General features: G+C 40.3%; 1 protein-coding gene across 4 annotated transcripts in view; it reads left to right on the forward strand.

Annotated features, from left to right (window-relative positions):
* Positions 1–25,382, forward strand: part of OSBPL1A (oxysterol binding protein like 1A) — a 74,586-nt gene that overhangs the window by 18,007 nt on the left and 31,197 nt on the right. For 2 of the 4 annotated variants that reach the window (XM_030500835.2, XM_030501678.1), the window contains 8 exons: positions 227–294; positions 374–418; positions 1,480–1,553; positions 1,636–1,699; positions 2,647–2,748; positions 4,183–4,305; positions 5,426–5,507; positions 8,136–8,242. In XM_030500835.2, coding sequence (XP_030356695.1) covers positions 227–294; positions 374–418; positions 1,480–1,553; positions 1,636–1,699; positions 2,647–2,748; positions 4,183–4,305; positions 5,426–5,507; positions 8,136–8,242 — 665 coding nt within the window. Of the gene's footprint in view, positions 1–226; positions 295–373; positions 419–1,479; positions 1,554–1,635; positions 1,700–2,646; positions 2,749–4,182; positions 4,306–5,425; positions 5,508–8,135; positions 8,243–10,734; positions 11,280–21,142; positions 22,269–25,382 lie in introns of those variants that run through there. The other 2 variants (XM_030502518.1, XM_030503383.1) reach the window with 2 other exon arrangements.

Raw genomic sequence — 25,382 nt, forward strand, 5'->3', positions numbered from 1 at the left:
AAAGGCCTCTCTGTGGCTAGTAGAACTCTCCAGGATGGTTTAGTGCACTAAAATTTAGAGCCTTTTTAGTCTTCTACCCTTGAGGAGCTTATATTCCACAATTCCAAGTAAACATAGAAGCTTGTGGGACCAAACTTCAATGGATAAACACAGTGTCAGAATATTTTTAAGTACATCTAGGTTCATTTGCATCAAATTCTCATGCTTCATCTTGGTTACTAAACAGATCAGACGCCCCTTGACCTAGCCCAAGGTGCAGAAATGAAACTGATACTGGGAGGTAAAACTGGAAAGGTAGGAACTTTTGTATCCATTTAAAATGCCAACGTGTCTAGTTGAAGCTATTCGTACATGAGCTTTAATTTCTGTGCAGGTTATCAACAAACCCTTGAGACGATACGAAGGTCTCTTGTGGAAGGTATGTCTTATTTGCTTTTCTAAAACAGCTTGTAAGACCACAAAGTATGTCAGTATGTCCTTTTTCTGTACTTAGTGAGAATTACTGTATGAGGGAACTTTTCAATAATTCGTTAAATGACTTGACTTTAGTGTAGTGGATAAATTGTAGATGGGCTGGCTAGGTGGAGCAGTTCCTAGATTTGTGGCACTCTAATCTTGACCTCAGTCCCTTTAAAACTGTCTTCATTTCTTAGTAATTTTTATGGCAAAGCTTTACTGTGGTAACGTTTTATGCCTTGTTTGTGTGGCAGGCAAAATGGTGGCTTTTGTGTGTTCGCTTTTTATTTTCCTTTTTTTTTTTTTCTTTCCTGAATAGATGTCTTCGATAGTGTATGAATAATATTTTGCCACAAGTTCAGAGTCTTCAAGAAATTTTAAAGCCTTGAGGGTAGATGTCAGTCAAATGGTTGTTTAAAGCTCGTTTTGCTCTGGTACTCAAGTGAATGTTTTTTCCCTTTTTTTAAAAATAAGAAATAAAAATTCTCAAATCTATTAGATGACTACTTAATTTTTATATTCCTCAATGAAATCTTCAGAGTTCACCTCAGTGCAAATTTTGCTATGTATTCACTCACAATCATAATACAAGGAACTGTTTTTAAACCAGAACTACGTACTGAAGCTTGTGAAAGGCAGTATGTTGTAGTAGGTATCTCTCTATTTTCTTTCTCATTTGATTTTATAGAGTAGAATTGTGTGGTGATCATCAATCCCTATATTAATGCAGCATTTTAGTATTTCAGTTTGTACTAAATAGCAGACTCAACAGAACTTTTGTCTTTGGGTATTTCCAAAAAAGAAAATATCACTGTATAGTCTCAGGTTGCTGTGATCACCGAGTTGCGTAACACAAAATGTCTTCCTAATGACTGCCAGTTTTATGTAATAGCCTTCAAGCTATCCAACTTACTGGGAATAGTAACTCTTCATCTGTTAACCTTACCTTATCTTTTTTGTTCTGTGGTTTTGGTTTGGTTTGGTTTGGGTTTTTTTGTTTATTTTTTAATGCTCTTTTTTTAGAGCTCACGATTTTTTGGTTGGAAACTCTATTGGATAGTTCTAGAGCATGGAGTCCTTTCCTGGTATCGGAGACAGTAAGTTCTGTGTTTCAATTTCTGAAAAGCAATTTAAATAATTCCCATCTTCACTTTACTAAATCTCTTTTTTCTTTCAAAGAGCTGATGCAGTGAATAATGATCATCGTCAAGGATGCAAGCATCTAACACAAGCTGTCTGCACGGTAGGAAGTGAAATTACTTGTAACTACTGTTGTGGGGGGGAGGTGTTTATGTGATGGTGGTCCATACACATAGACAGTGAAAACTTTAGGTAGGTTGGTAAGCATGCTTCTGTTGTAAAAAAAGGAAAAAAGCTCGTGCTGTTGCAGGAAGCACCGGTTCTTGTCAAGGAAATTATTCTTACATGGAAATTGGCCATAAATCTTAAATCTCCTCCACTTCTTTCCAAAGTCTTGAAGATTCAAGCATACATAAGGCTTCCTAACAGGATGCCTCTTCAGTTGTGCAAAACAACTGTTTGGAGCATATGATAGAGTATAGCAAAGGTCTAGTTCCTCCGGTAGCTGTCAGTGGTGACTTGTGACCGACTGTGTAACTTGAGCTCATCTCAGTTGGAGTACTGATCAATTCTGAAGCCGACTCACGGAAAACTTCCTTAAATTCTGTTATGCCTGTGTGAATCCCTTTTGGAAGGGGTGAACAGAGGAAAAACCGGTCAGGTATCATTTATAATACACAGAAAGATGAAGTGTTCAAGGAAAATGTATTTAGGATCATTTCAATACTTTTTCTTCTGTAACTAACCTGTCCTAGTTCTACAGATTGGCACCATGGGTTCTGCTAAACTATAGTTAATGCTCTTATTATATGAAAAGTGTTTCTTGCTTTTCTATATCTACAAATTCCTTAATATTGCTGACATTTTGTCTGAATCAAATGGTGCAAATATATACTATTTTGACATAAACCCCCTCTATATTATCATTCATGAAGTGCAAGACAGCATGGTTTGTGAAACTGTTCTGACCAAATTTTTTTGTAAATTATAGTTTTTCATCAAAACTGAGGCAAAAACTTCTGAGTCAATAGGAATTCTCTTGCTTAGTCTTAAGTTTTTTCTTTTCTTACTGATTCATTTTACTAATTTTCTGTGTTCTCATTGCTTTAGGTAAAATCTACAGACAGTTACTTCTTTTCTGTTAGATGTTTTGATGACACTGTTCATCGTTTCAAGATTCCTAAAAATAGCCTTCCTTCTCAAACTAGAGAGGTAAGAGACTCCTTATTAAAGGCTAAAATGTAGTAACTCCTGTAATGAATAATTTGCATACTACTTGCTGTGCATGCATTAGTAGTGGCTTCAGTATCTTGATCATCAGGACTTAGTAACATAAGTGCAGATATCGAATCTTCTAGCTTGACTATAGACTAAAGAGCAAAAATGGACAGATTGTCATTCTCTTCAAAATTAGTGTCACCTTGTTTTCCAGCTCCATGCCTGTATTATGCCCTGTAATTTAACTTCCTCTTTTTAACTTCTCCATGTGGTAAATACCTATTGCAACTTCTGCTGAACTTTCAGTTTGTTATCCCAAACAGAAGAATGCTTAATGGTACATTCTACTCTTAGCTATTCTCCCAGATGACTTAATAACATATTTTCTTAAAAGGTGGATCTGAAACAAGAGAATAACATTTTTTTTTTTTAAGGGCTATTTGTACTGTAGTTACTAATGTACTTCTGTAGGTGCACTAACTAGAGGTGAAGTAAGGGTGCAGGCAGCTTGGACTACTGTGTCCAGTTCTGGGCTCCCCACTATGAGAGATATTAACATACTGAAGAGAGCCCAACAAAAGGCCACTAAGATGATTAAAGGGGCCAGAGGATCTCCAATACTGAGAAAGGCTGAGAGAGCTGGGACTGCCTGGAGAAGGGAAGGGTCGGGGGATCTTATCAATGTATGTAAATACTTGAAGTGAGGGTGCGAAGAGGAATGGAGCCAGGCTCTCTGCAGTAGTGCCTGGTGATAGGACCGAAGGCAATGGGCACACACTGAAATAGAGAAGGATCCCTCTGACCCTGAAAATGTGAGGGTGTCTGAGCACTGGAACATGTTGCCCAGGAAGGTTGTGGAGCCTTCATCCTTGGAGAAATTCAAAAGCCATCGGGACATGGTCCTGAGCAACCAGCTCTAGCTGGCCCTGCTTGAGCTCAGGGGTTAGACCAGATGACATCCAGAGGTCCCTGCCAACCTTGGCCATTCTGTGATTTGATGAACAGGAAAAGACTCTGCCTCTTAGTTTTGATAGTGCTTGAGGTTTTGTGCAGCAGATTTTGTCACAGGGACCTTGCTGTCTGAACAGAAACCCAAAGATGCAAAATGCATTCCCTAAAGTCTTAATTGATGTGACTTTTTTGTGACCTTGGATAGACTGAGGGGTGGGTTACATTTGTGTTTGAACTTTAATCAAACTTGTGTTTGAACTTTAATCAATTTTAATTTAATGCTAAGTCTGTAGCACTCAATATATTAAAGATGAGGTAGTCTGTAGTCAATTTTAGAGAATCTATTTTCTGCTTATTAAGGTGTCTCAATTTACTAATGAATGTCATGTCAATAAAAAACTTTAATTTGTTCTTTGGCATGTATGGGGATGTGTATGAACTCTATGGTTTGGTTTTTCTTTTCTTTTTCCCACTAAGAGTTGGCTGGAAGCAATAGAAGACCACTCTGCATATAGCACACACTACTGCACACAGGAACAGTTGAGTAGTGATGATGAAGATGATGCAGTACCTGTTACATACCTACAGGATACTCTGAAAGTATGTACTGAATTTGGCTCATGCATCTAGGTGGCTGCAGATTAGTCCTGGTTTGAAATACTTTAGTGTACTTTTGGCTAAAAGTGATGATTCTTTCATCCCATGGATGCATAAATGCCACTTGTATTTGCACTGCTTGCTTCAGACTGTATGCAGAAAATGACATGTTTATCATAGCTACAAGGCTGTGGTTTTCAGTTTTACTAGCCCTACTGCAAGGTAGAAAGTTGCTTGGCTCTTCAGCCAGGAGAGGGAGCCTTGTGTACTGCACTTGGTGACACACAGACTGGAGGATAACAAAGCTAACCTTTACTGAGCTCTACCTCTATAAAACTGGCAATGAAATGGCTTAGAAATGACCTTTTTAACACCTCAGGCCACATTAGATGTGTTGTACAGTGACTGTTCAGACCTACAATGGAAGTGAGTCTTCCTTGATAATTCTAGTATTCAACCTGTGATTCTTGCTTTTTGGCATACATAAACTTCTGAAACTTTTTACTTTAAGGGAAAGTTGACACTGTAATGCAAAAATCCTCCTGTGTTCAACTCCAAATGGATTGTGCTATACCTTGTGGTACAAGAACTCAAAGTAGCCCATGGCAGAATAGAGATGAGAAGATAACTGGTGCTGGCAGTTCTCAGCAGCCTACAGAAGAAGATTGTATTATCTAATAGATAACTGTCTCCAAACTCAAACACTGGCTTGGAATATGATCTTGGGCTGGATTCTTGCAAGTTGCTGTACTTGCCATACATCAGTTAACCTATGCATTTGCTCATTTTGGCTTTAGGTTTGTGAAAGAACAAGCAAAGGCTTTTCCTGGGTTTTCAAACTTTTTAATAAAAAAGGGATGGAAATGCAAAAGAGGTACATACAACATAGCTTTGGGGTTTGGTTTGCTATGCTAATTTAAAGAGAAGCCAGTCAGCAGTATAATGTGCATCAAACTTCTGTTTGCTTGTGTGTCTTTGAAAGTACTTCAGGTAATTTCTTTCAGTTTTAATGTATCTGTCACTGGCAGTCTTTGTTAAGATCTAATGCTCTCCAAAGTTTAAAAATTTCAGAGAGTTCTTAGGACAAGGCACTTCTGAACTAGCTATCCTTGCTGTCTTTCAGAAAGCACAAGCTTGCCAGCAAAGACTTGGTAAAGAGATTTCAGACTTTCTTGCAATGGTTAAATCTTTGGATGCTACAAAAGGTAAAACTTACTCTTGTAAAATGCAACTTGTTACCAGGCAACTAATTTTCTCTTTTAAGCAGCACATGCTCATTGAAATTCAGTTTTTGGGAGCTTGAAAATATACAGAGTTTTCATCATTAAAAAAGATTCCAACAAAGTAACATTATAGTAATTGTTAAGAACTAAGATTTCAGAGAAACAAGTAAGAAGTACTTTGAAAGAAATTTTATTAGCGTCTGTAAATGTAGTGGAAGTGCCTTTAGATACAGTGCTTACTGAATAGTATCATAGGAATGTAATGGTGGGGTTCACTTTCAAGTTTTTGAAACATCTGTAGTTAGCAGCCTACTGCAGAGCATAAGTGTCCGGAGAGATAACACTTGCTAGCTGTCTTAGTCTAGCTTTCCCCTCAAAAGTCTTGTCTTGTAGTGAGTAGAAACACAATGAAATCTGAGACATGATAAAGGCATGATAGAGCGGCATGTTTCAGGGAACTGGAGGCATGGTGTGATGGGGTATATTCCACAGACTTCTGCCATGAGTTTCATGCCAGATTTGAACTTCTTGGGCTTCATTTTAAATAATAACTCTTAAATTAACATGTACCTGGATTTCTGCACCATAACTGCCAAAAATAAAAGCACTGGTATCAACCTTTTGAGATTAGAATGTTTCATCTAATGCCTTAAACAGGTACAGAAGCTGCTCACATATTAAACACACAAAGGAGTTCTGTAAGAACATCTAACTGTTGCTCCTTTCAGCCTGAGTCTTAGTTACATATTGTGACTGAAATTTATGAAGCTTAAACTAGAGAGTAAGTTGTTTATTTGAGTCTGTACTAGAATAGCAGTTTTGGGAAGAGAAAAGTTCTTCCTTCTCAATCCCTGTGCTTTCTGAAAAGGAGTCTTATTTCACAAAGAAAAGTAAGGTTTTGTAATAGATATTTTATTGGGAAGCCTTAATAATACAGTAAAACTGAATTCTTCACAAAAAAACAATTTGAAAATTAGTCTGAGGGGGTAAGTTCCCTTTGGTAGATGTAGGGGCAGTTTCTCCAAGCCCATATAGCTGACCTGAAGAACCAGTAAGGGCATTCACTTTTCTTGTTTGGGTTTTTTTTGGTTTTTTTTTTTTTTTTTTTTTACTAATGTACAACTTGAGTAACCAAAACCTACCGCAAAGCGAACGCAGATATTCTCTCTTTCCTAGAAACTGCTAGTCTCAGCTGATAGCAGGAGTAAGTTCCTGTTTTCCTCCCAATGAATGTTTAATTTGATGAGACAGTGAACTTTTTCCAGGCTCATGTGTAACCTCTAAATCTCAACAGAAAAAACTGCTGCAACTCTCCCAGTTCTCACACTGGGCTGATCTTTGAAGTATTTGAGTCCTCTGGCTCCAAAGAATGCAGATTTGAGTTGCAAGTCTTTCTATGTGGAACTTCTGCTAGAAGCTTTTAAGTAATATAAAAATATTACCAATATAAAAATATTGGCACCTGATGCTTAAATTTCTCTCCCTAAATGTCTCACCATGCTATTCTAATGTATCTTTGAGATACATGCATCTAATATATTATACATAAAGATTTATCCTGCTTCTGAACTCAGTGTGCTGGCCCTTGCTAGATGTTCTTGATAGCTGCTGTAAGTAGAGACTCCTAATTCCAGTGCAGTAGTGAGCTTTAGTATCAAAGACAACAATCTGTGGATATGTACTGTATCTTGTCATGCACAAGCAGTACAAGTTACAAAATTCAAGAACTGTCACTGTCAGACCTTTTAATCTTTGTTGGTGTGACATCAACTTGAAGCAGCTGTGTTACTAAATGGTGTCAACTGATCCTGGAGTCTGCGGCCACTAAATGAACACCAGTTTTAATTGCAACAAGTATGCTTCCTGAGAGAATGGCTTGCTTGACTTCTGAGGAATTGCTGCACATCACAAAATTTCAAAGGTGAATTTTTACCAGCTGGTTGGGTTATCATGATTTCCTGCTTGTTCTAGACATGTAGACCCTTCTATAAATGGTCATGGAAGTCAGGATGTGAGGTAGCATTGCCCTGCCGGCCGTACTACTTGTCTGGAAGATGAGTCCATGAAAATATGATCTCCTTATCTTTCTTTTATTGATCAGTGTCCTTGTAACTCCCCATCTATTTTTTCAAACCTAAATCTCCAGCTGCGCTGTGGTAAGCTTTTTCTCTTCTCTAGAGTACCATGGTATAAGTAAAAAAACCATTTCTCACTTTAACTTATATTAAACTAGTGCATACTTTATACTTGAATTGTCACCTGGCAACTCTGAGCCTTTTAAATCTAGAAAGTGGTTAAATGGAGATTGCTGCTAGTCGCTTTTGCAGTATCTTGCTGACATAGCTTACTATCTGTTTTCTAAGCCATGCTGAAAGAGAAACTCAATCCATTAATATGCCATTTATGCCAGTACTAGAGAAAGGATGCAAAAGAAAGAACTTGCATTCTCTCAGTGCTACTTTTGCTTGCCCTTTCCTCACACAGATCTTGCAGTGCACCAGCCTTCCTGTAGAATATGAACGCTATGTCTGTGTTACTTAAAAGAAAAAAAATTAAGAGCCCTATAGTTTACAGTGTCTCCCTAACACTACTAATCTTTTGTGCTTTCAGGAATATCTTCTCCCATCCTGCGAAAAGTTGATGTGGTCTCTGAAGTATCCCAGAAAACATGTGAGGCCCTGGCTGACTGTCTCAACCTATTTACAAAGCAAGAAGGGGTATGTATTGTGCTGTGCGGGTTTATAAAGGGTTGAATAACTTAGTGTATTTTGCTAGTTCCCTGCTTACCTCTTACAAAAGTAAATACACAAACCCATAGAACTTCATGTCGTTGGTAAGCTGTCCTTTTGCATACTGAATGTGATGAAAATTCATGCTTCTAGAGTCGCAAAGTTCCTCCACAAAAGTATATCTTAGTATAAATGTTTGGAAGAGGCAAAGATTTTGCCTACAAACTACTGCTTGTAATGTTCAAACTGAATGCTTGGATTCAATAAAGTGGTTGCTTATCTGAAGGTTAAAATATTGAGAAAATTCATCTCCCCCCCCCCCCCCCCTTAACTGGGTAACTGAAGTGTTGAACAATATTCTGAATTTATTTTTCAGACCATGTGCTTAGTGGGTGTGTGAATGCTATGTATTGAACTTCTGGCTTTCCCAGTGACAAATATCTTTTATGGTGTTAAACATAATGCAGATACTTCAATTTGGGAATATATGTCAAACTCATTAATTCCTGGAGTAGGAGGTCTGGTATTTTTCTTCCTTCTCAAAGATACCCTAGTACCATGGAATAAACTTGCCTTCCTGTATTATGGTAACACTAATCCTTCAGTTAGCCTCTTGTTGTCATCAGTAGGCTGTGTTTCAAAATGAGGTTTGTGTTGGTGCCATTAGTCTTCCAGTTGTTTAAGTGAGCTGCAAACACTGGCTCCATTGTCTAGGTTTGGTTTAAGATTTTTATTTTTTCTTCCCCATTCCTTTCCAGACCTTTTTGTCTCCAGTCACGAGTCTCCTAGACTCACTTGAGTCAAGCTCTAGCAGAGTGAAACAAGCATTGCTTTTTTACATTGAGTTTTTCCTTTAAGAAAATCTAATATTAAAGTTGCCAGTGCCATTTGTGGATGTGGGGGAAATTGTTACACCAGTGGGTGTTTAGTGCTAGTTAGTATTCCTTAATTGTGTTGGCATCTTGCTTCAAGCCAGACTAAAATAGCTTTCCAGAGTGGAGTATGGCAAAACATATGGTGAAATTGTGTTTCACCTTGCTTGAACTTGGATAATCTCAGTAGGTGTTACAGAGGCCTTATTTTAATCTGAAAGCACATAGATTTGGGCAGAGGGATAGGCTGAGGTGTGAACTTGAATTTCTACCATAGCTACTGAAATCAGTCGGTCATGACAGGAAGATGTGATCCTGGAGAGTTTTGTGCCTTGGTATTTTTAAACTTCTAACTGCTGCAATTTCAGAATATAATGTAGGCTTTTAAAGATGCCATAATCTTATAGGGAAATTCAGCAATCTCTTCCTGAGGCTTGAACCTTTACAAGAAGTTATGTTCCTTGAGTGTTACTGTCCTTAAACCCACCACACTTGGTTTTGTTTTCTTCTGTAAGACATTGCCCTGCTCATTGCCATTCAGTGTTGATTTCTAGACTGTAATTCTGTTGGCATTGCAGAAGCAATATATTGGGTCCCGTATTAGCAAGTGACAGGAAAGCAGTTAAATGCTTTAGTATTCTTTCCAAGTATATTGAATGATAAAGCGTAACTCTAAAGTATCAAGCTCGAATATAAAACACTTTGTCTAAAATATTCTTAAAAGAAAAAGATCTCTTAAGCCCTGGAAGATTTGGCTGCTGTGAACCTAAAACTGCCAAACTACCTTCACAGAATCATAGAACACCAGTTTGGAAGGAACCTCAAGGATCATCTAGTCCAACCTTTTTTAGCAACGCATAACATAGACTAGATGGCCCAGCACCATGTCCAGCCAAATCTTAAAAGTGTCCAGCAACTGGATAATCCACCTTCAGGAAGGATAATGCTACAACTGTTGTTAAAAGCTTCTCTCCTGCATGTCCTGTGGTCTCCAGGCCTTGTCAGCTGGACTGTTTGACTACAGCTTGTCTTGTGGGGACTCCCAGACAGGCCTTCCTCTGAGTAGAGAGGAACTAATTGCTCCACAGTACCTTTCAACTGTATTGTATGTGTCCCGCGTAACCGGGTTCTTTCTAGAACAAATGCTTTCTCAAGCTTGGTACCTTTTTATCTTTGCCTCTTTACGGAGCATTCTTTTCCCTCTAACTTAAACTGTCAGCATACCAGCAGCCACTGCTTGACTAATGGGGCGAGGCTGCTAACTTAAGTATGGGTAACTACAGCGAACACACTCATTGCCTTTTAGAGAAAACTTCGTGTTTGGTGTTGCCTGTCTCTGCGCTGTGTAAGCCGTAGCATAGTTGTGCAGCAGTCAGCACATGACACCACTAATCCAGCACTGAGGAAAAACGATATAAAGGTTCAACTCTCCTCCTCTCCACTCGCGTTAGAAATGTGCGTGAGTGTGAGCCCCGAACGCTCCATCTGTCCGCCGCTTCTCCGTTTTCCCCGGTGCCGCTGTGAGGGGCGGGCCGTGCACCGTGTCGGTGGTGGCGGAGCGGGGCCGGTTCCCCGCTCTCTCCGGAGGGGCCGGCGTGGCCCGCTGCGGTGCCGGTTCCGGGAGAAGGCGTGACCTCACCGCTCCGCACGGCGCGAGCTGCTGTGACGCCATACAGGGGAGCGGGGCAGCGTCCAAAAATAACTTATTGCGGCGGCGGCGGGGCCCCGTGCGGGGCGGCCCCGGCGGGCTCAGGGACCCGCGTACCCGGGGGTGAGCGCAGGGCGGGCGCCCCTGCCCCCGCGGCGGGGCGGGGCAGGGCGCGGCGGGGGCGGTGGCGGCAGCGCTCGGCCTGTCAGGCCGTGTTTACCCAGGCTGGGAGCGGAGTGGCCCCCGGCCGGTTGGGCTTGGTGTTCTTCCCGCTGTCCCTGACGGTGCGCGCCGCCGGGACGCGGAGCAGCGCGTGGGCTTGCGCGGGGCGCGCACGACTCCTCCGCCCTGCGCCGCGCTGTGCCGCACCGCACCGGGGCATCCGCCCGAGTCTGCGGCGTGGTGCAAGGTGAAGGGGCCGGCCCGGCCGGTGCTGCCGCCGCCGGTGCCGCAACCCGCGGCGGCTCTGGGAGCGGCTGTCTGCCCGCCCGACATCGGCTCGGCGGTACGTAGTGTGCGCGGCGCGCTGGGGTTGGGTTTTTTCTTTCCTGACATTGGGATGAACCCTTCGGTGTCGAGGGTTCTTGTCGGTACGGATAATTCTTGTCGAACGATTGAAACATGTGAGGGGAAATGGAAGATAATTTGATTGTTTTAATCCTAGTGCGTATTGAGGCGTTTGTGTTGGAAGTAGTGCAACTTGAACCGTTTTCTGCAGTGACTTTGGCACAAGGTTAGTAAGTGTTGTTTCAAAGCAGGACTTCCCTCGTACCATTCCCAGCAGATACCAGGACCTGCATTCCGAAAGCAGTTTGATTCTAGTGGTTTTGTATCCTAAGGTATTTTTTTATAGTTGTAGGAGAAGTTTAACTTACACTAGCATGAAAAGAATCTTATCAGCTGGATTTTCTGGGTGAGTTTAAAATTTACCTCCAGTACTTGAGCTGCATGCACTGAAGCTGTATGGAACTGGTAGGAAAGGTATTCTTTAAATAGATCAGCTTTATTTTTATTTAAGTTTGCATCTTCATTAACCAGTGCTAGGTAAAGTGTGCTGAGTGTCTTGGCTTTCCTAAGTCTCGATTTTACCATCAAAGGTTATATCGAACAGTAAATTAAGAGCTCGTATTGTATAAGTTTAGAACAAATAGCAGCTATAAGCTGCTATTATAGGCCGTGGCTTTGACCTTCTTCCTTTGTTTGTAGGTGGTGTCAATCTTTCTAGGTTTTTGGTGGTGGAGTTTTTGGGTTGTTTTTTCTTTCCTTTTTGAAACGGGACTTGTTTACAAGCTGGTGAAAACCCGTTGCTGATGAGATAAGGGATTCAGAAAGTGTTTCTTCATGTCTTGGTTTAAACAAGTTGTATACTCAGCTAGGTAGAATTTGTCATAACAACTGAAGCTTGCCATTTTTACAGAAACTTTCGGGTCAGAATGCTGGAGTCATTGTCCTTGAAGTCAGTTAGCTTTACCGTGGCATAACGTGCTCTCTTGTATTTTGTATCTGACGTCCTGTAAATAGAAAAATGCGCACACAGTTCAACTAGCAATCTCTACAAATTCAGTGTACTGCCTTAGTTTATCTCATATTTCTTGGAAACATAATGGAATGTCTGAGGGTTGGATGTGTCTGTGTGTGTTCTTGGCATGCATGCCTTTTGGGATCCACATAGTTGTCTTTAATGCGTGTCTGGTTTGTGGTCTGGAAGATATGTATGAGCATGGCTGTTACCACTTAAACCTGCTACCCTACTGGATCATGAATGAAGAAGGTGCCTGTAAGCTGTGTCCAGGTAGCTCCTTAATGGGACTTTTTATTATCTGTTTCCTTGTGAGGCTGGAGATGAGGGGGGCCGTGATGACAGTCTGCAGTTAAGGGTGAACTACTGATATGGGCACCCAGAGCAAATCTGTCTAGGAAAGTCCTGGAATCCATCAGCAGTCTTTTTCTGCCACCTGGCAATATAGTCAGCTGCGCTGACCTCTGTGAGGTGTTGGGAGCTGTTGGTATGGGGAGGGAGAGGTGAAAAGTGAGTGAGTCAAAATTAGGGAAGCTAATAAAGAGGTTAATTTTATGATTTCCAAGTTAGTTTTCTGGGGATGAGATTGTATCTTGGCTGGTTGTTGACTAAGTTGTTCCACCTAGAACTGTGGAATCCTTAACCCTTTAAGTCATGAAATCAGTGCCTGTGTTTCTCTGTTCTTTCCTCCTTGTGCTTCAAAACAGGTGACAGCCCTATTTTTTACTTCTTCCTTTCAACCACTGGAGCAGAGCATTTCTGTTGTCCATTCTGTCCTGCGGCTCTCACTGGAAGTAGTGGAAATCAAGGCAAGACCTCAGTGTGTCAAGGCCCGTAGGCAATGCCCTAAACAATTGAATGCTGTTCAGCTTGTAAATCTGGGGAAGAGGGGAGAGCAGTTTTCAGACAGTTGGGCACAGAGAGAGGTGTCCTGTGTTGAGAGGCTCAAAATGTGTCTGCATCAAGAGAACCTTTATTGGCTGTATTGAGTCTTTAACTGACTTGACCCTATTTCTTTCTCTCTCTTCCAAATAAGTAGAAATGTACTAGAAATACCTAGTGCAGCTTGAATCCTAATTGAAAGAGACAAGTTCGTCGGAAGGTTCTCTATGCTCAGACAGGTGCCTGGGTAAAGACTGATGTGTTTTCATTTACACAGAACAGCATGGAATATAATTGTTGTGGGGTTATGTGTAGGCATGGCATACAAGAGAACAAAGCTACCGACAGGAAAGTCATTTGTCGGGTTGTTTCTCCTGATAGAACATTGGCAGTTCTAGTCAAGCCTTGATGATTCTTGCTGTACTGAATTTTGGGTGCTGTGTATGCGTATGTCTTTCATCTGTGCCAGAGCTCTAAAGAGGAGATCTTCAAATCGGGGGATCTTGATAGTCAAATGTTTGTGGATGGCATAGTGTTCTACCTCTGGAAGAATTTTCTTTCTGCCATTGTGCTGCAGCCTAGCAGATAGAAAGCTAACTACAGTTTTGTGAAGACAGCGTCCTTATCGGTACTATGTAAAGGAAGCAGTTTAGTGCGTCCGAAGTATCTAGGAGATAGGGGAGTTAAAGAACATAATTTTTTTCAGAGAGTTTCCTAGAGCAGCCAAGATTGAATAGGTCACCAGAGTGGGTAGAGAAGCTAAGCAGCAGCCCAGACGGAAGCTTGTTAAAATAACAAATACTGGGACTCTGTTCAGGGAAAAGATAAGTAAATATTACTGCTTTTCTTTTTATAAAAGGGTATTATGTGTGTTGACAGAAGGCTTAAATTTTGAAGTAGCTGATAAGATCCTTGGTCAAGTGCCGTTTAGGAAAGGCTTCTGGGTGGCAGTCAGTCCTGGCTGACAGAAGGATGCCTGGATGTTACTGTAGGGCTAGATGATGAATTCTGCTCGTCTTTGTAGTACAGCAGGATCCCAACTTTTTGCTTGTTTGTTTTAGTTGTTTGTTGTCTTTTTTTTCTTCTTAAGAGCATGCACTTCAAAAGTTAACTTTTTTCTTTGTAGTTTGCGATATCTTTGAATAAAATATAATGGCAAAGTGACATACTAATTTCTAGTGACAGAGAAACTGTTCCTGACTTGTAGCTCTACAGGCCTATGTGAAAGCTGCTCACACAACTTGTCTGAAAGCATTCTCCTCTTGGTACTGTACTACCCAACTGAAAGCACATTGCTGACATGTTCTTGCACTTTCCAGAGTGGATTAATGCTTTTTCAAAGCTTGGCTTGTAGATAATTTTTTTTTTTCTTGGCAGTTGTTAAGCAGCCTTGTGTAAACATAACTTGGAATACATTCATGGGCCTCTGGGGAAACACAGTGTAAAAACATACTAGTTTGAAATGAGACTTCTCCTCACTGTGTTTCTGCAGTTCCCACTCTGAGATTTACTTCTGAGGTCTTGTCTACAACTTCTTTGGGGATTTTATTTTTTAATGCAAAAGCATGGAGAAAAGGGGCTTAGCTGAGGCTGCGGGGGGTGGGGGGAATGATCAAGCAGCAATCAAGTTTAAAGGGATGGCATTTGATATAGCAAACTTCTCAAATAGGAATTGGCAAGTCTGTTCTCTGTGAATGTAGTTGAAAATGATGCTCTTGCCTCTAAGCTGATAGAGAAGAACAAAAAAGAAATGTATAACATGGAAATTTTCTTTCTGTGTTCTTGCTGCTTACTGCAGTGAGGATATTGCTTGTTTTCCTCTCCGTCACGCTTGGAAAACAAACTGGAGTGAGAAGGGTTCACGCTTCTATTCTTCTAGTGTCACTGTGATTTCATAATGGCATATAAAGCTGATCAGCTTGTTATCAGAGTTCTGGCTTAAGGTGTATCCAGTGTGTTTTGGAAGAATGGATGAACAGCATTGTTCTAAAACTTCCTTGCTCCCAATGTATTGTCAGCTAAGGACTGGTAACATTTAACGAAAAAAATGAAGCAGCAAAACCAGGATTTAAGGCTGAACCTCTGTGCGCAGCGCTTGTTAACTTTGTTTGCTGGGATTTTGCGTGTGAGTGTGTGAGATACTTGACTGCAGCAGCAGTCTGGCTAGATGGTCTGGTTTTGTTCCTCAGCTGCTTAAAACATCAGAAAGCTGAACTGGATAACTGCAATCACACCCGTTTGTTAATTCTCTGGAGGTGTATTTTCCCTCTTGACCTTTCTTTCTTTAAACATAAGGTTTTTATAATGTCTCTTTTTCCTGTAAAGCTGATAAAAGCTAGTTTCTTAGAATTAATGATTTAAAAAAAAATGTTTCTACACATATGAAAAACAAATTTCATGTAGCCTGTCCGGTACTGGATATTAACATGTGCTTTGAGGGAGACACGATATTTAACTTTTTATTACCCATATGTTGTTTTAAAGGCATTGTCTCTGAGTAGCATAAGTAACTTAAGGCTTCATGTCATTAACTGTTGTCAAATCATCTTAAATTTGCCGCGTGGTGGCATTTTTTGCATGCTTTAATTGGCCTCCTTAAATGTCAGTGATTTCAAATGTCTTGCCTTATGGCCTAGTAGGCTGTCCACGTGCAGTTGCGAGGTTCAATGTAAAATTACTTTCCTGGTGTTCTTTGCAGTGTTTTTAATTGGTGTATTTTAGTCACTTCTAGTTCCATGTGGGCTTTTTGTTTGTTTGCTTTGTTGTTGGTTGGGGTTTTTTTTAACTTTACCTGGCCACAATCATGCTTTTCAACCAAAAGTGCTTTTTTTTTTCCACTTTTTTATTCAATGACTCCTCAGAGCTGATAACCATTTTTGTAACAGAGGTAAGTCATAGTGGAATTTGACCTCTTGTCTGATTTTTAATCTCATGAACCAAACATGTACTTGTTGGCCTCCCTCTTCCCCCCCAGACAGCCAGCGACTTCAAAAGCTTTTTTGGTTTTATTATTAATATTCCTAAGTGTATTACCTATGCTTGTTATGCTGTCCGGTGAAGAAATGCATCAGTATAATGCTGACTGCTGAGTCATGAGGTTATCACTAGACTTAGTGAAAGGGCTGTCTTTAGAAAGTGTTCATGTACTGAAAACAAATCACTGTTCTTACAGTTTTCCTTGAAGGTACATGCCAGGCCTGGTCATCAAGGAATGTTAGTAACCTTTTTGTCCGGTGCTTGTATTGTTCTTGACATCACCTCCTTTTAAATGCATCAATAATATCCTTTAAAAATAAATGTGTTGTTATGTACAAATGGGAAATGCAGGCCTATGCTATCCTATAAGGATAGTTGATAGGCACACACAAAGCAGATGATGATCCATTTATAGTAAAGAGCTGAGCTGAGCTGAATGTTGCTGCGAAGGAGTGGTAAGGTAGAGAGCCTCTTAAGAATATAAAGTTATTTGTTGTTATGAATATCCTGAAGAGTCCAGTATAAGAAGATACCCAGCTTTGATGTCAGCATAGCCCTCGTCTGAATATCTCATCTTTGTAGAATGCCCTTGGGAGCGACACCCATGCTGTGCTTACTTTGCCTAGTATAATGTTAAGCTACTGGTAAGGTAACTGTGGACTCAGCCAGTGATTTTGATTAGGAATGTTTTCCCTCTCTCATACTTGTCACTGCTACATTATTAATGTTAAAACTTGAACATCAATGCAATAACTCTGGGATCCGTAGGTACAGTAGGCTTTAAAACATACCTATTTGAAGGAAGTGTGCAGCACACACCATAGCATAGGGGTACTCTTTAGCTTAGAAATAGAACAGTTTAGTCACAGAAGCAAACTATGAACTTTTTCGTCTGCTTTGGAGAATTTTGTGCTGCCAAATCTACACTGCTTCCACAACATAAGCTCGTTCAGGTATGTTGTTTGACCTTCGAATAGAACTACAGCTTCCTGCTAATCTTAGATCAATGGTGTTGCTATTGCAGGTCTCTTTTTTGAGTCAAGAACTGTGGTGAGAGAAAGGGTAAGGAGAACAAAATGACTCTTGCCTTGTCTGGAAGCATTTAGTTTAGCTGGTCAGAGTATCAGCCTCTAAGCCTTGTACAGGTCTGCTGTAGCAGAAGGGCATCTGCAGGAGCTTGGAGACTGAACTGAGAGACAGGAACTAATGGGGCACAGTCATACATGGAAATTTTATCATGGTGGGGAGTAATCTCAAATTGTCAAGATGATGGTGTAGGTCCTCTAGATAATGTGATAATCCATATATGTCAGTAGCTTATACCTTTCTGGAAATGCCAAGAAGGCTATTAATTGTGAAAGTATTCCGTGTTATGAATGCGAATTGGATTGTCTGTTGTTCCAGTGAAATACCTTGCTGCAAGGTCAGACAAACGAAATTGAGGTGAAAATGAGCTGGCCGAGCCTTTTAGACAGCTTGAAACATTAGACAGTTGCATCTGTGTCTTATGGATAGCAGAAATCTAGTTTTGTCTGACCTGTATCTCTTCCAGCTCTGAAGCCACATTTCAGGCTAAGGACTAAAACCAGTGTGGAGCTTGTGGCACAGACAACCAGCTTCAGAAGTGTTAATTTTTGAATAGGAAGCTGGTTTCACTCTGAGTCAACAACGCATCCAGTTGTGTAGCGGCCCTAGTAAGCCAGTAAGAGCCAACAAAAACATAGCAAAAACATGACAGTTGCTTCAAAATAGAAAAGATTAGTACATGCATTCACTGTGATCCAACTGAGAAGTAGTGTGGGGAGGGGATACAAAGAGGTTGATCAAAGTAGTCGGTGGTGTATACTGAAAAATACTTAAGGGAAGTAGTTAGATCAAAACTGCCTTAAGATCTATTTTCAAAACAGTCCTTAAGAATAAAAAGGAAATGTTTCCTGCGTGTGTTCTTAAGAACCCTTACATCTTTAAGTCTGGTCTCTTTGTTTTTGAGACTAAGCAAACTTCAAAGATGTCCAGAGTCTCTTGAAGGGAAAATACGTCAGAAAAAAAGACCCTACCAGATCTGTATGCGTGCAGCGCTATACTGGTCTAGTCCTGTTAGTGTCAGTAAGACCCTTAGTTCAGGGAAGGTTACTTGCGGCACATGCCTCTGAAGTAACAGATGCTTAATCTCACTAGAGCAGCAAAACGTCTTTGGGATGTGGTGGGTTTGTTATTTTTTTTCTTTTCCTGGTAATCTTGTAGCTCTGCAACTTGAAATGAGCTTCCCCAACATGTACACTGCTGATGTCATTCAGTCCTGGCTTGTTTTGGCATAAGCTGTTGGCAGACGTGAATAGCAGCCATATTTAATTTCAACTTTACTCAGAATAGAAACAATACTTAACAGAAAAATGACAAAATCAGAAGGCTTTTGTTTGAACTCTTGATACTTGACTAGTTGTTGTTATAATACTGGAACACAAGTAGGGACAGAGTGCACTCTGAAAACTGGGAACTTCTGCAGCTATCAAACATAAGTAGATTTCAAGAGATTCATCATTTTGCAGTTAAGTTGTTTAAGTAAAATGTAAAATGAATATTTTTGAGAGGAATACTTAGAATTGCCATTATCTCACTTTAGAAATAAACCAGAAAAAGCTCTGTTAATTCTTGACTGGTGCACAATCACTTTGAAGAAAGCAGTTTCTCTGATAAAAAAGCTTAAACCCAAGCTTTTAAGCCAAAACCATCTTTCTAATCTGCCGTCAGAAATTAAGTATTTGCAGTTTGTTCTTGCATTCCTAGATGGGTTCTTGGCTCAGAACTGCAGCGTTCTCGGCTGGTTAAAACTGCTGTGCTTCATCAGTCTCCAAATAAACAAACTTTGACATAGCCAAATGTGGAAACAGGAGAGGGAAAGGAAGGCCTTGTTGAGGAGGAAGTGTCAGTGTCTTAGGGGGAAGGATGATAGGCAGTCTTTGTGCCTAGCATGTGGACAGTTGAGAAACCATTGATCCAGGTGGTCTTGAATTCATAGAATCATAGAATCATAGAATCGTAAGGGTTGGAAAGGACCTTAAGATCATCTAGTTCCAACCCCCCTGCCATGAGCAGGGACACCTTGCCCTAAACCATGTGGCTCAAGGCTCTGTCCAACCTGGCCTTGAACACTGCCAGGGATGGAGCATCCACAACCTCCCTGGGCAACCATGACAGACTTGTGTGTTGGAAGGAGAGTAATGACTGCTCTCAGCATCTCCAGCTCTTCTCTTGAATAACTGTTCTCTTGCTGCCTTAGTGTCTGTCTGTGTTGACATGATCCTGCCAAAGTCTGAGTTTCTTCTGTGTGGGTAATAGCTTGGCGCTTGCTTCCAGCGGTGGTTCCACTGCGTTTTTCTAAGTTTTGTGATTACATCTAGTCTTTTCCTTCAGCAGCAGAATTTTATTATTTTAATAAATATAGAGAAATATTGTAACTCTGTAGTCAGGAAGAATGAGATGTAGCCTTTCCAAATCAGCCCTGCTAAAATCCTTGTCTTGAACTTTTCAGGTGAACATCTGTAGTTGACTAACAATGATTCCTTGTGTTCATCTGGGGAAGGATTGAGGCAGAGTCTTATAACTTGATTTACGAAGTCTTTGGTTTCTTCTTTAGGCTTTGAGTTAGGTGTAAGTGAAGAGATTACCAGTCAGATGGGTATGTATGGGGTTTGCTTGTGTGTTTGGGGTCTTTCAGCCTTTGTACAAAAAGGAACTTTATTGGCAGTTTCCTATATATAGGTCTGAAAGAAAGCAAAATATTATGTCAGCCTTCTGGGGTTTTTCTCTTTTGAATTTAATGGTCTCTGTCAGATATGGTACTCTGATGCTATAGCTATAGAGTCAGCTGGCCAGGCTTCTGAGATGAAGATTGATGCTGTCTTGTGATACAGTAAGTAACCCTTTACTTGTCATCAGTGAGCTCAGCTTACCTGCTTGATTAACTGATCGCATCTGCATTTCAGTAGTTGCAGTAGCAGTAGTTCAAGTCACTGGCAAGTGCTATCTAACTATTCTATTTTTAACTAGAGATCTGATAGATCTCTGAAGCTGGGTAAAAGGTAAGCTTATAGCACAGAGAGAGAAAACCTGAGCAAGAAACAATGGTTGAAGTGTAAAGCATGACTTTTTTGGATCAGTCCTCTGTACCCTGGGGAGAGACGAGGCTATAATGAAGTTTACAAGAGCTAGTTTACTCCAGCAAATAAAGTTACGATAAAAGGCCTTAACATATGTTAAGATAGCAGATGTTTGTCACAAGTTTCTTGTGGTTGATGGTGATGGTTGGTGGTGAATCAGCAAGGGGACTCTGTGGAAAGGCCTATATGTAAACAGGTAAGAACTCTAAAAGTTTTGTGTAAAATATTTACATGTTTTAGGGCTTTAGGAGTCTAGTGATGTGTTCATGAAGCTGACTGCATCTGTTTGGGAACACTTTGTTTTTGCTTTAATGTGAGCTGTCACACTTGCAGTTTTAGGATGTGTCATAGGAATATTTCATAAAGCACTCGTTCCTTTCTCTGATACCTCAGATACCTGAGGTGTGCTTGCAAAGAAACATAGTGAAACTAAAACTGTTCCTGTTTTTGGGGGTTGGAGGGAGGGTTAGGAGAAAAGCAGAATTATACATATTCATATCATACACTAATGCCTGCTTAGTGGGAGTTAAGTCCCAGGAGTAGAGGTAAAAATCAAGCTTGTTTTAAAATTTATTATCTTTCTGGAAAACTTCCTCAATCGAAGCTCAAATGTGGTTAAGACGATGAGAACCATGCGTGAGAGGAACTGGTTTCAGTTTTCGCTTTGCTGGCAGTTTAAGCAACAACTTATCCCTGCTCTAGGTAGCAAAAAACCCAAAAGCTCTTTTTTATAGAAGCATATCCTGTAGAATTAGTGCTGCAGTAGCATGCTTCATAGTTAGCTAACAAAATATACAGAAGTTCTCAATTTCTAAACAGATAAGCCTCGGGGAAGATACTCAAAGTCTTTACGTTTCTTCCATGATGAAAAGGCAGATTTTGTTCAAGACGTGGAGGCAGACCTGAATCTTTTTGAAACTATGTAGTTCTCATTCTACATTAAATGTAAAAGAATAAAAGATTTACTCAGCGCTAGTTTAAACTGGTCACTACAAAGAACTGGCTTGTGCAGAGAGGCACTAGAAATAGGGACTGTATTGTACTAGCAGTAAAACTGCAACTATGTGAGCTTGTCTGTTAGAATAGACAAACAGTGTACATATCAAACTGTGCGTTGAAGTTGTGATTTGCACTATTAGCCTCACTCAGGGTTTATTGGTAGGGGTTTTTGTTTTGGTATGAAGATCACACAATAAGGAAAGTAATCCTTTCTTTGGATTCCCAGTGCTTCCTGTGAGTAGTTTTCCATAGTGTAATGTGTTACAGCGCAGAGCTTTGTAGGTTCTGTCTTTCAGGGTGGTATGTCCTGTTGGAGTAGCTGACCCTGGAAACTAACGGTTTCATATAAACGGATGTAGTGTGAAAGAAATGACAGGTTTTATTGGCATTTACTTCATTACAGAAAGCAGGATTACATTTCCTAATGTCAGGAGAAGTCCCCAGAAAACTGTCAGTTCTACTATAGCAGCATTTTTCTAATTCATTGGTTATGTGATAATTTTCAGCCAGGCGTTAGACTAGCCCTTAGCTTGCTACTGAAATTTGCACCTTGAGTCTGTGATTCGTGGCAAATGTCCCATAAGCAGTGATGTTTCTGGGAGGATGGAATTTTTGTGGGAGTTGAACAAAGTCATTCATTTTTGAAAACCAAAACCCCACTTCCGAGCAGTCGGAAACACTGGTGAGGCAGTGTCACAGGCTGCTCTCCTGCACTCAGCTTACTGCAGAGCAGAATCAGTACACGGTGTACTGACAATGCATCAGAATCTGGCTTCAGATCCTCTGGTGGTTGCTATGTGAAAGAGGTGGTTCTTCCTTCCTACACAACTCGAAAGTCTGCATATTTGGGCATTCTTATTCCTAACACTGAAGTTGAGTGGAAAGTAAAATGCAACTAAATCACACTGTGGTGTTGTGAAGTCTGTCTTCTCTCAGTTCAGGAGAGCCTAGAGCTAAGGTATGTTGTCTTTTAATTTACTATTCTAATGTTAAAGACAGCTAGCTGTACATATTGTTGAGGTGTCTGTATTTGTTCTGTGTCTTGCTTGCTGTGTGGTGTTTTTAGGATTTACTTGCAGCTGCAGTAGCATGTAGCTGAGATGATCTTTTATTAGCTGGGCATGCAGTGGTGTGACCCTTTCCTACCCCACAAAAGTGCCTCTGTTCTTGGGCATTAAATTAAAAGCATCCAGCACCAAACAAAGCAAGTATTTTGTGTATTGTGCTGAGATGTCTTCAGGATGGACAGAGAAGCCTTGGTTACAGCCTGTGCCGATAGAGTTCCAGACTTCAGGCTTTAAAAAAAAACAAGAAAAGGAGGTGGGAGAGAAAAATAGTGATTTGGTGCATATTACTGGTCTGTCACGTACCTCATGGATGCTGAGGGTACAGAAAGGAATGGGTCTGGTATTTGTTACACACAGATAAGCTTTTTGATATTTTGGAATAGGTATGTGAACTTTCTGCTAGTAATACGCAGTGAAGGAGTTCACTTTTAAAACATCCTCTTGTGCTTTGCAGAATTTCTAATGGCATGGAAAGACAATAGAAGTGCCTGCAAATAGCTTGTTGCTTTCCTTTAAAAAACGATAGAATAGAGGTCTGACTGCTAAAATAGTTACGCTACTTAAGCTCCCAATTCAGTGCTTACAGCCTGAAGGACTCAATCTATGGGAAGCTGTTGGAAGCAGATTCCCATTCAGTTAAACCAGAAGTGAAACCAGAACTTGGATAATCAAACCCCTTCAGCTAGAGAAGTGGTTTTTTATAAATTGTTGCACTGACCTAGATACTGAAGTCTTGGTGGTTCTGTGTCAGTGTATCAGGTTATAGCTGAGTCTGTAGCTGTAAGGTTAATGATTCAATGATTGTTTACTTCAGTGAGACAAAGCTAATAGTTTCCATCAATAATTATGAATCTGAAGTTTCACTATAATAATAATCTCTTTAGAGATTAAAAAGACTGATCTTAACTGTCATTGTCTAACAATGCAAGCACAAGCCCAATTTTATTGGTAACTGTATAATTGCTCTTGTGCAGAATAGCTCCTGACAAGGGTAAGGTAGGAAGCCTGAAGAGTTAAACGTTGGGAACTTGGCTTCATGGCAGGCTCACTAGAATGCTCGGTGCTGCTGTCCCTTTGAAGCTCAATGGGAAGCTTGTGATGCTGATGGTGGTACTGGCATTGTGAGGACCAATGACAGGGTTCAAAAAGAAAAAAGCTATTCCATAGCTGGAGGATGAGGACTGAACCCAAGATGATGTGAACTGCCATCTGTCTCAGCTCAGGCACCACTACTGAAGGTACAGAAACTATGACTGTGTCACAAGCTGTGCCTTATTCAGGCTGCAATAAAATGTCTCTTCTGATATTTTCCTGGGTATGTTCAGATTGGGTTTCCAGAGCTGTGTATTGGGATACCTGCATCATTTTGGTGTTGTATTTACTACCTTGTATAAATATTTGTGTCACCGTGTGCAATAGTGTCATATTCAAGTAATGCAACTTCAAGAAATCATCTGATATTCCACTGAAAAATACTGATCCGTCTGTTCAGTTCAATAGACTGAAGTGTGTATGCTTCTGCTTTCTTCATCATTTTATGTTTCTCTTCTTTATACATAGATCCTAAGGATTCTGTGTTAATAAACGTTTTTAAAACTAGTTTGGAAGTTCCTTCTGTAATCTTGCAGTTGTTTCTCTGTTGGAACACTGAAGAAAGACAGGATGGGGAAGAAAAGACTTCTAGAAAAGGGATAAAGCTGAAGTGTCATCTCCAAAAATGGTGGTGAAGTAGCCAGGAAGATGGAATAGTTCACCTCAGAACTTAACCATTGGCCATGTCTTGTGAATGCAAAATAGAGTATGGTAAAATTATGCATAACAGCAATCGACTTGCATTTTGGGAAAACTTTTCACTCAGCTGGTCAATTCTGTTGTTCAATAAACCTGTGCTTTGAAAATAGTGACAATCTGCCTGTATTCCTTGGTAAGCTTCATTTATTTATTATTTATTTATAGTTCTCACATTGACACTGTGGAACTGTTACGATGCTTAAGGACACAGTATAGTTACACACAGTATTTCCAGACCACTGCCTTCAAAGAGCTGCTAGTGTAAACTCTTACCCTTCACCAAGTACTAGGCTATAGAGGTTCATAGAGCCCACCTCTTGGCTCTCTGAACATGTGTGTCCACCCCGCAAGCTCAGTACTGCTGACAAAAGCTTTATATTGGACTTTAACCTCCAGCCCCCAAGTGTTGAATTAAGGTTGCTTTAAAACCAGTTCATTCAGATAGGAATTAGTATCCCAGAGGTTACAAGCAACAAACTTTGACAGGTTTCCTTTTTTCCTTAGCCTCTGGCTAATATCCTGCTCCTTATGTAACTGATGAAAAGGTTTTTTTTGTTACCAGCTAGTAGTGTGTAATTGCTGTACTAGTAAGTGTTTGGCAGCTAGGAAGCTTGGAAGTACACAGAAAAATCAACCTTACTGTAAAGCTGGCTGTTTGTTTTCCAAAAATTGACTTTAGTACACCTTCTGCAATTCTGCATAACTCTGCATTATAGTAGGGCAGAGGAACCTTCAAGTCAAAAGATTTTTTTGGGGGAGGTGTGGTATCTTAAGCCTATGTCTGTTGTTGCTAGTTTAATCACACTGCCATGCTTTTAGAGGATGCAAAAAAAGGTTCATCTGTGGTTTGTTAGATAGATTTTGATGATTTTTTTTTTAATTTTTTTTTTTTTTTTGTCCCCAGTTAGCTGTCAAATGACATTGAAAATAGTTTTAGGTAAAGCTTTAAATCACTTAAATCATTTGTGAAAACAGAATATTAGAGCATAAAGGCATGTAATTCACTACTGCAAAAAAAAATTTGCACATTCCATTTTCATAACTCACTTTGCTGTTTAATGAATGAAAAGGATCATTTTATTTTGTCTTCCACTCTTCATCTCAGGAGAGTGAAATACTGATGCTGTTTCTCTAAATGAGCAGTTTCTTGACTGTTTAATAGCATACGAAAGGTAAGCCCTGCAGAAAGTGCTTAATCACAGATTTTTGCATGT

The sequence above is a fragment of the Strigops habroptila genome, chromosome 1 (assembly GCF_004027225.2).
Source record: "Strigops habroptila isolate Jane chromosome 1, bStrHab1.2.pri, whole genome shotgun sequence".
In the NCBI taxonomy this organism is placed as follows: domain Eukaryota; kingdom Metazoa; phylum Chordata; class Aves; order Psittaciformes; family Psittacidae; genus Strigops; species Strigops habroptila.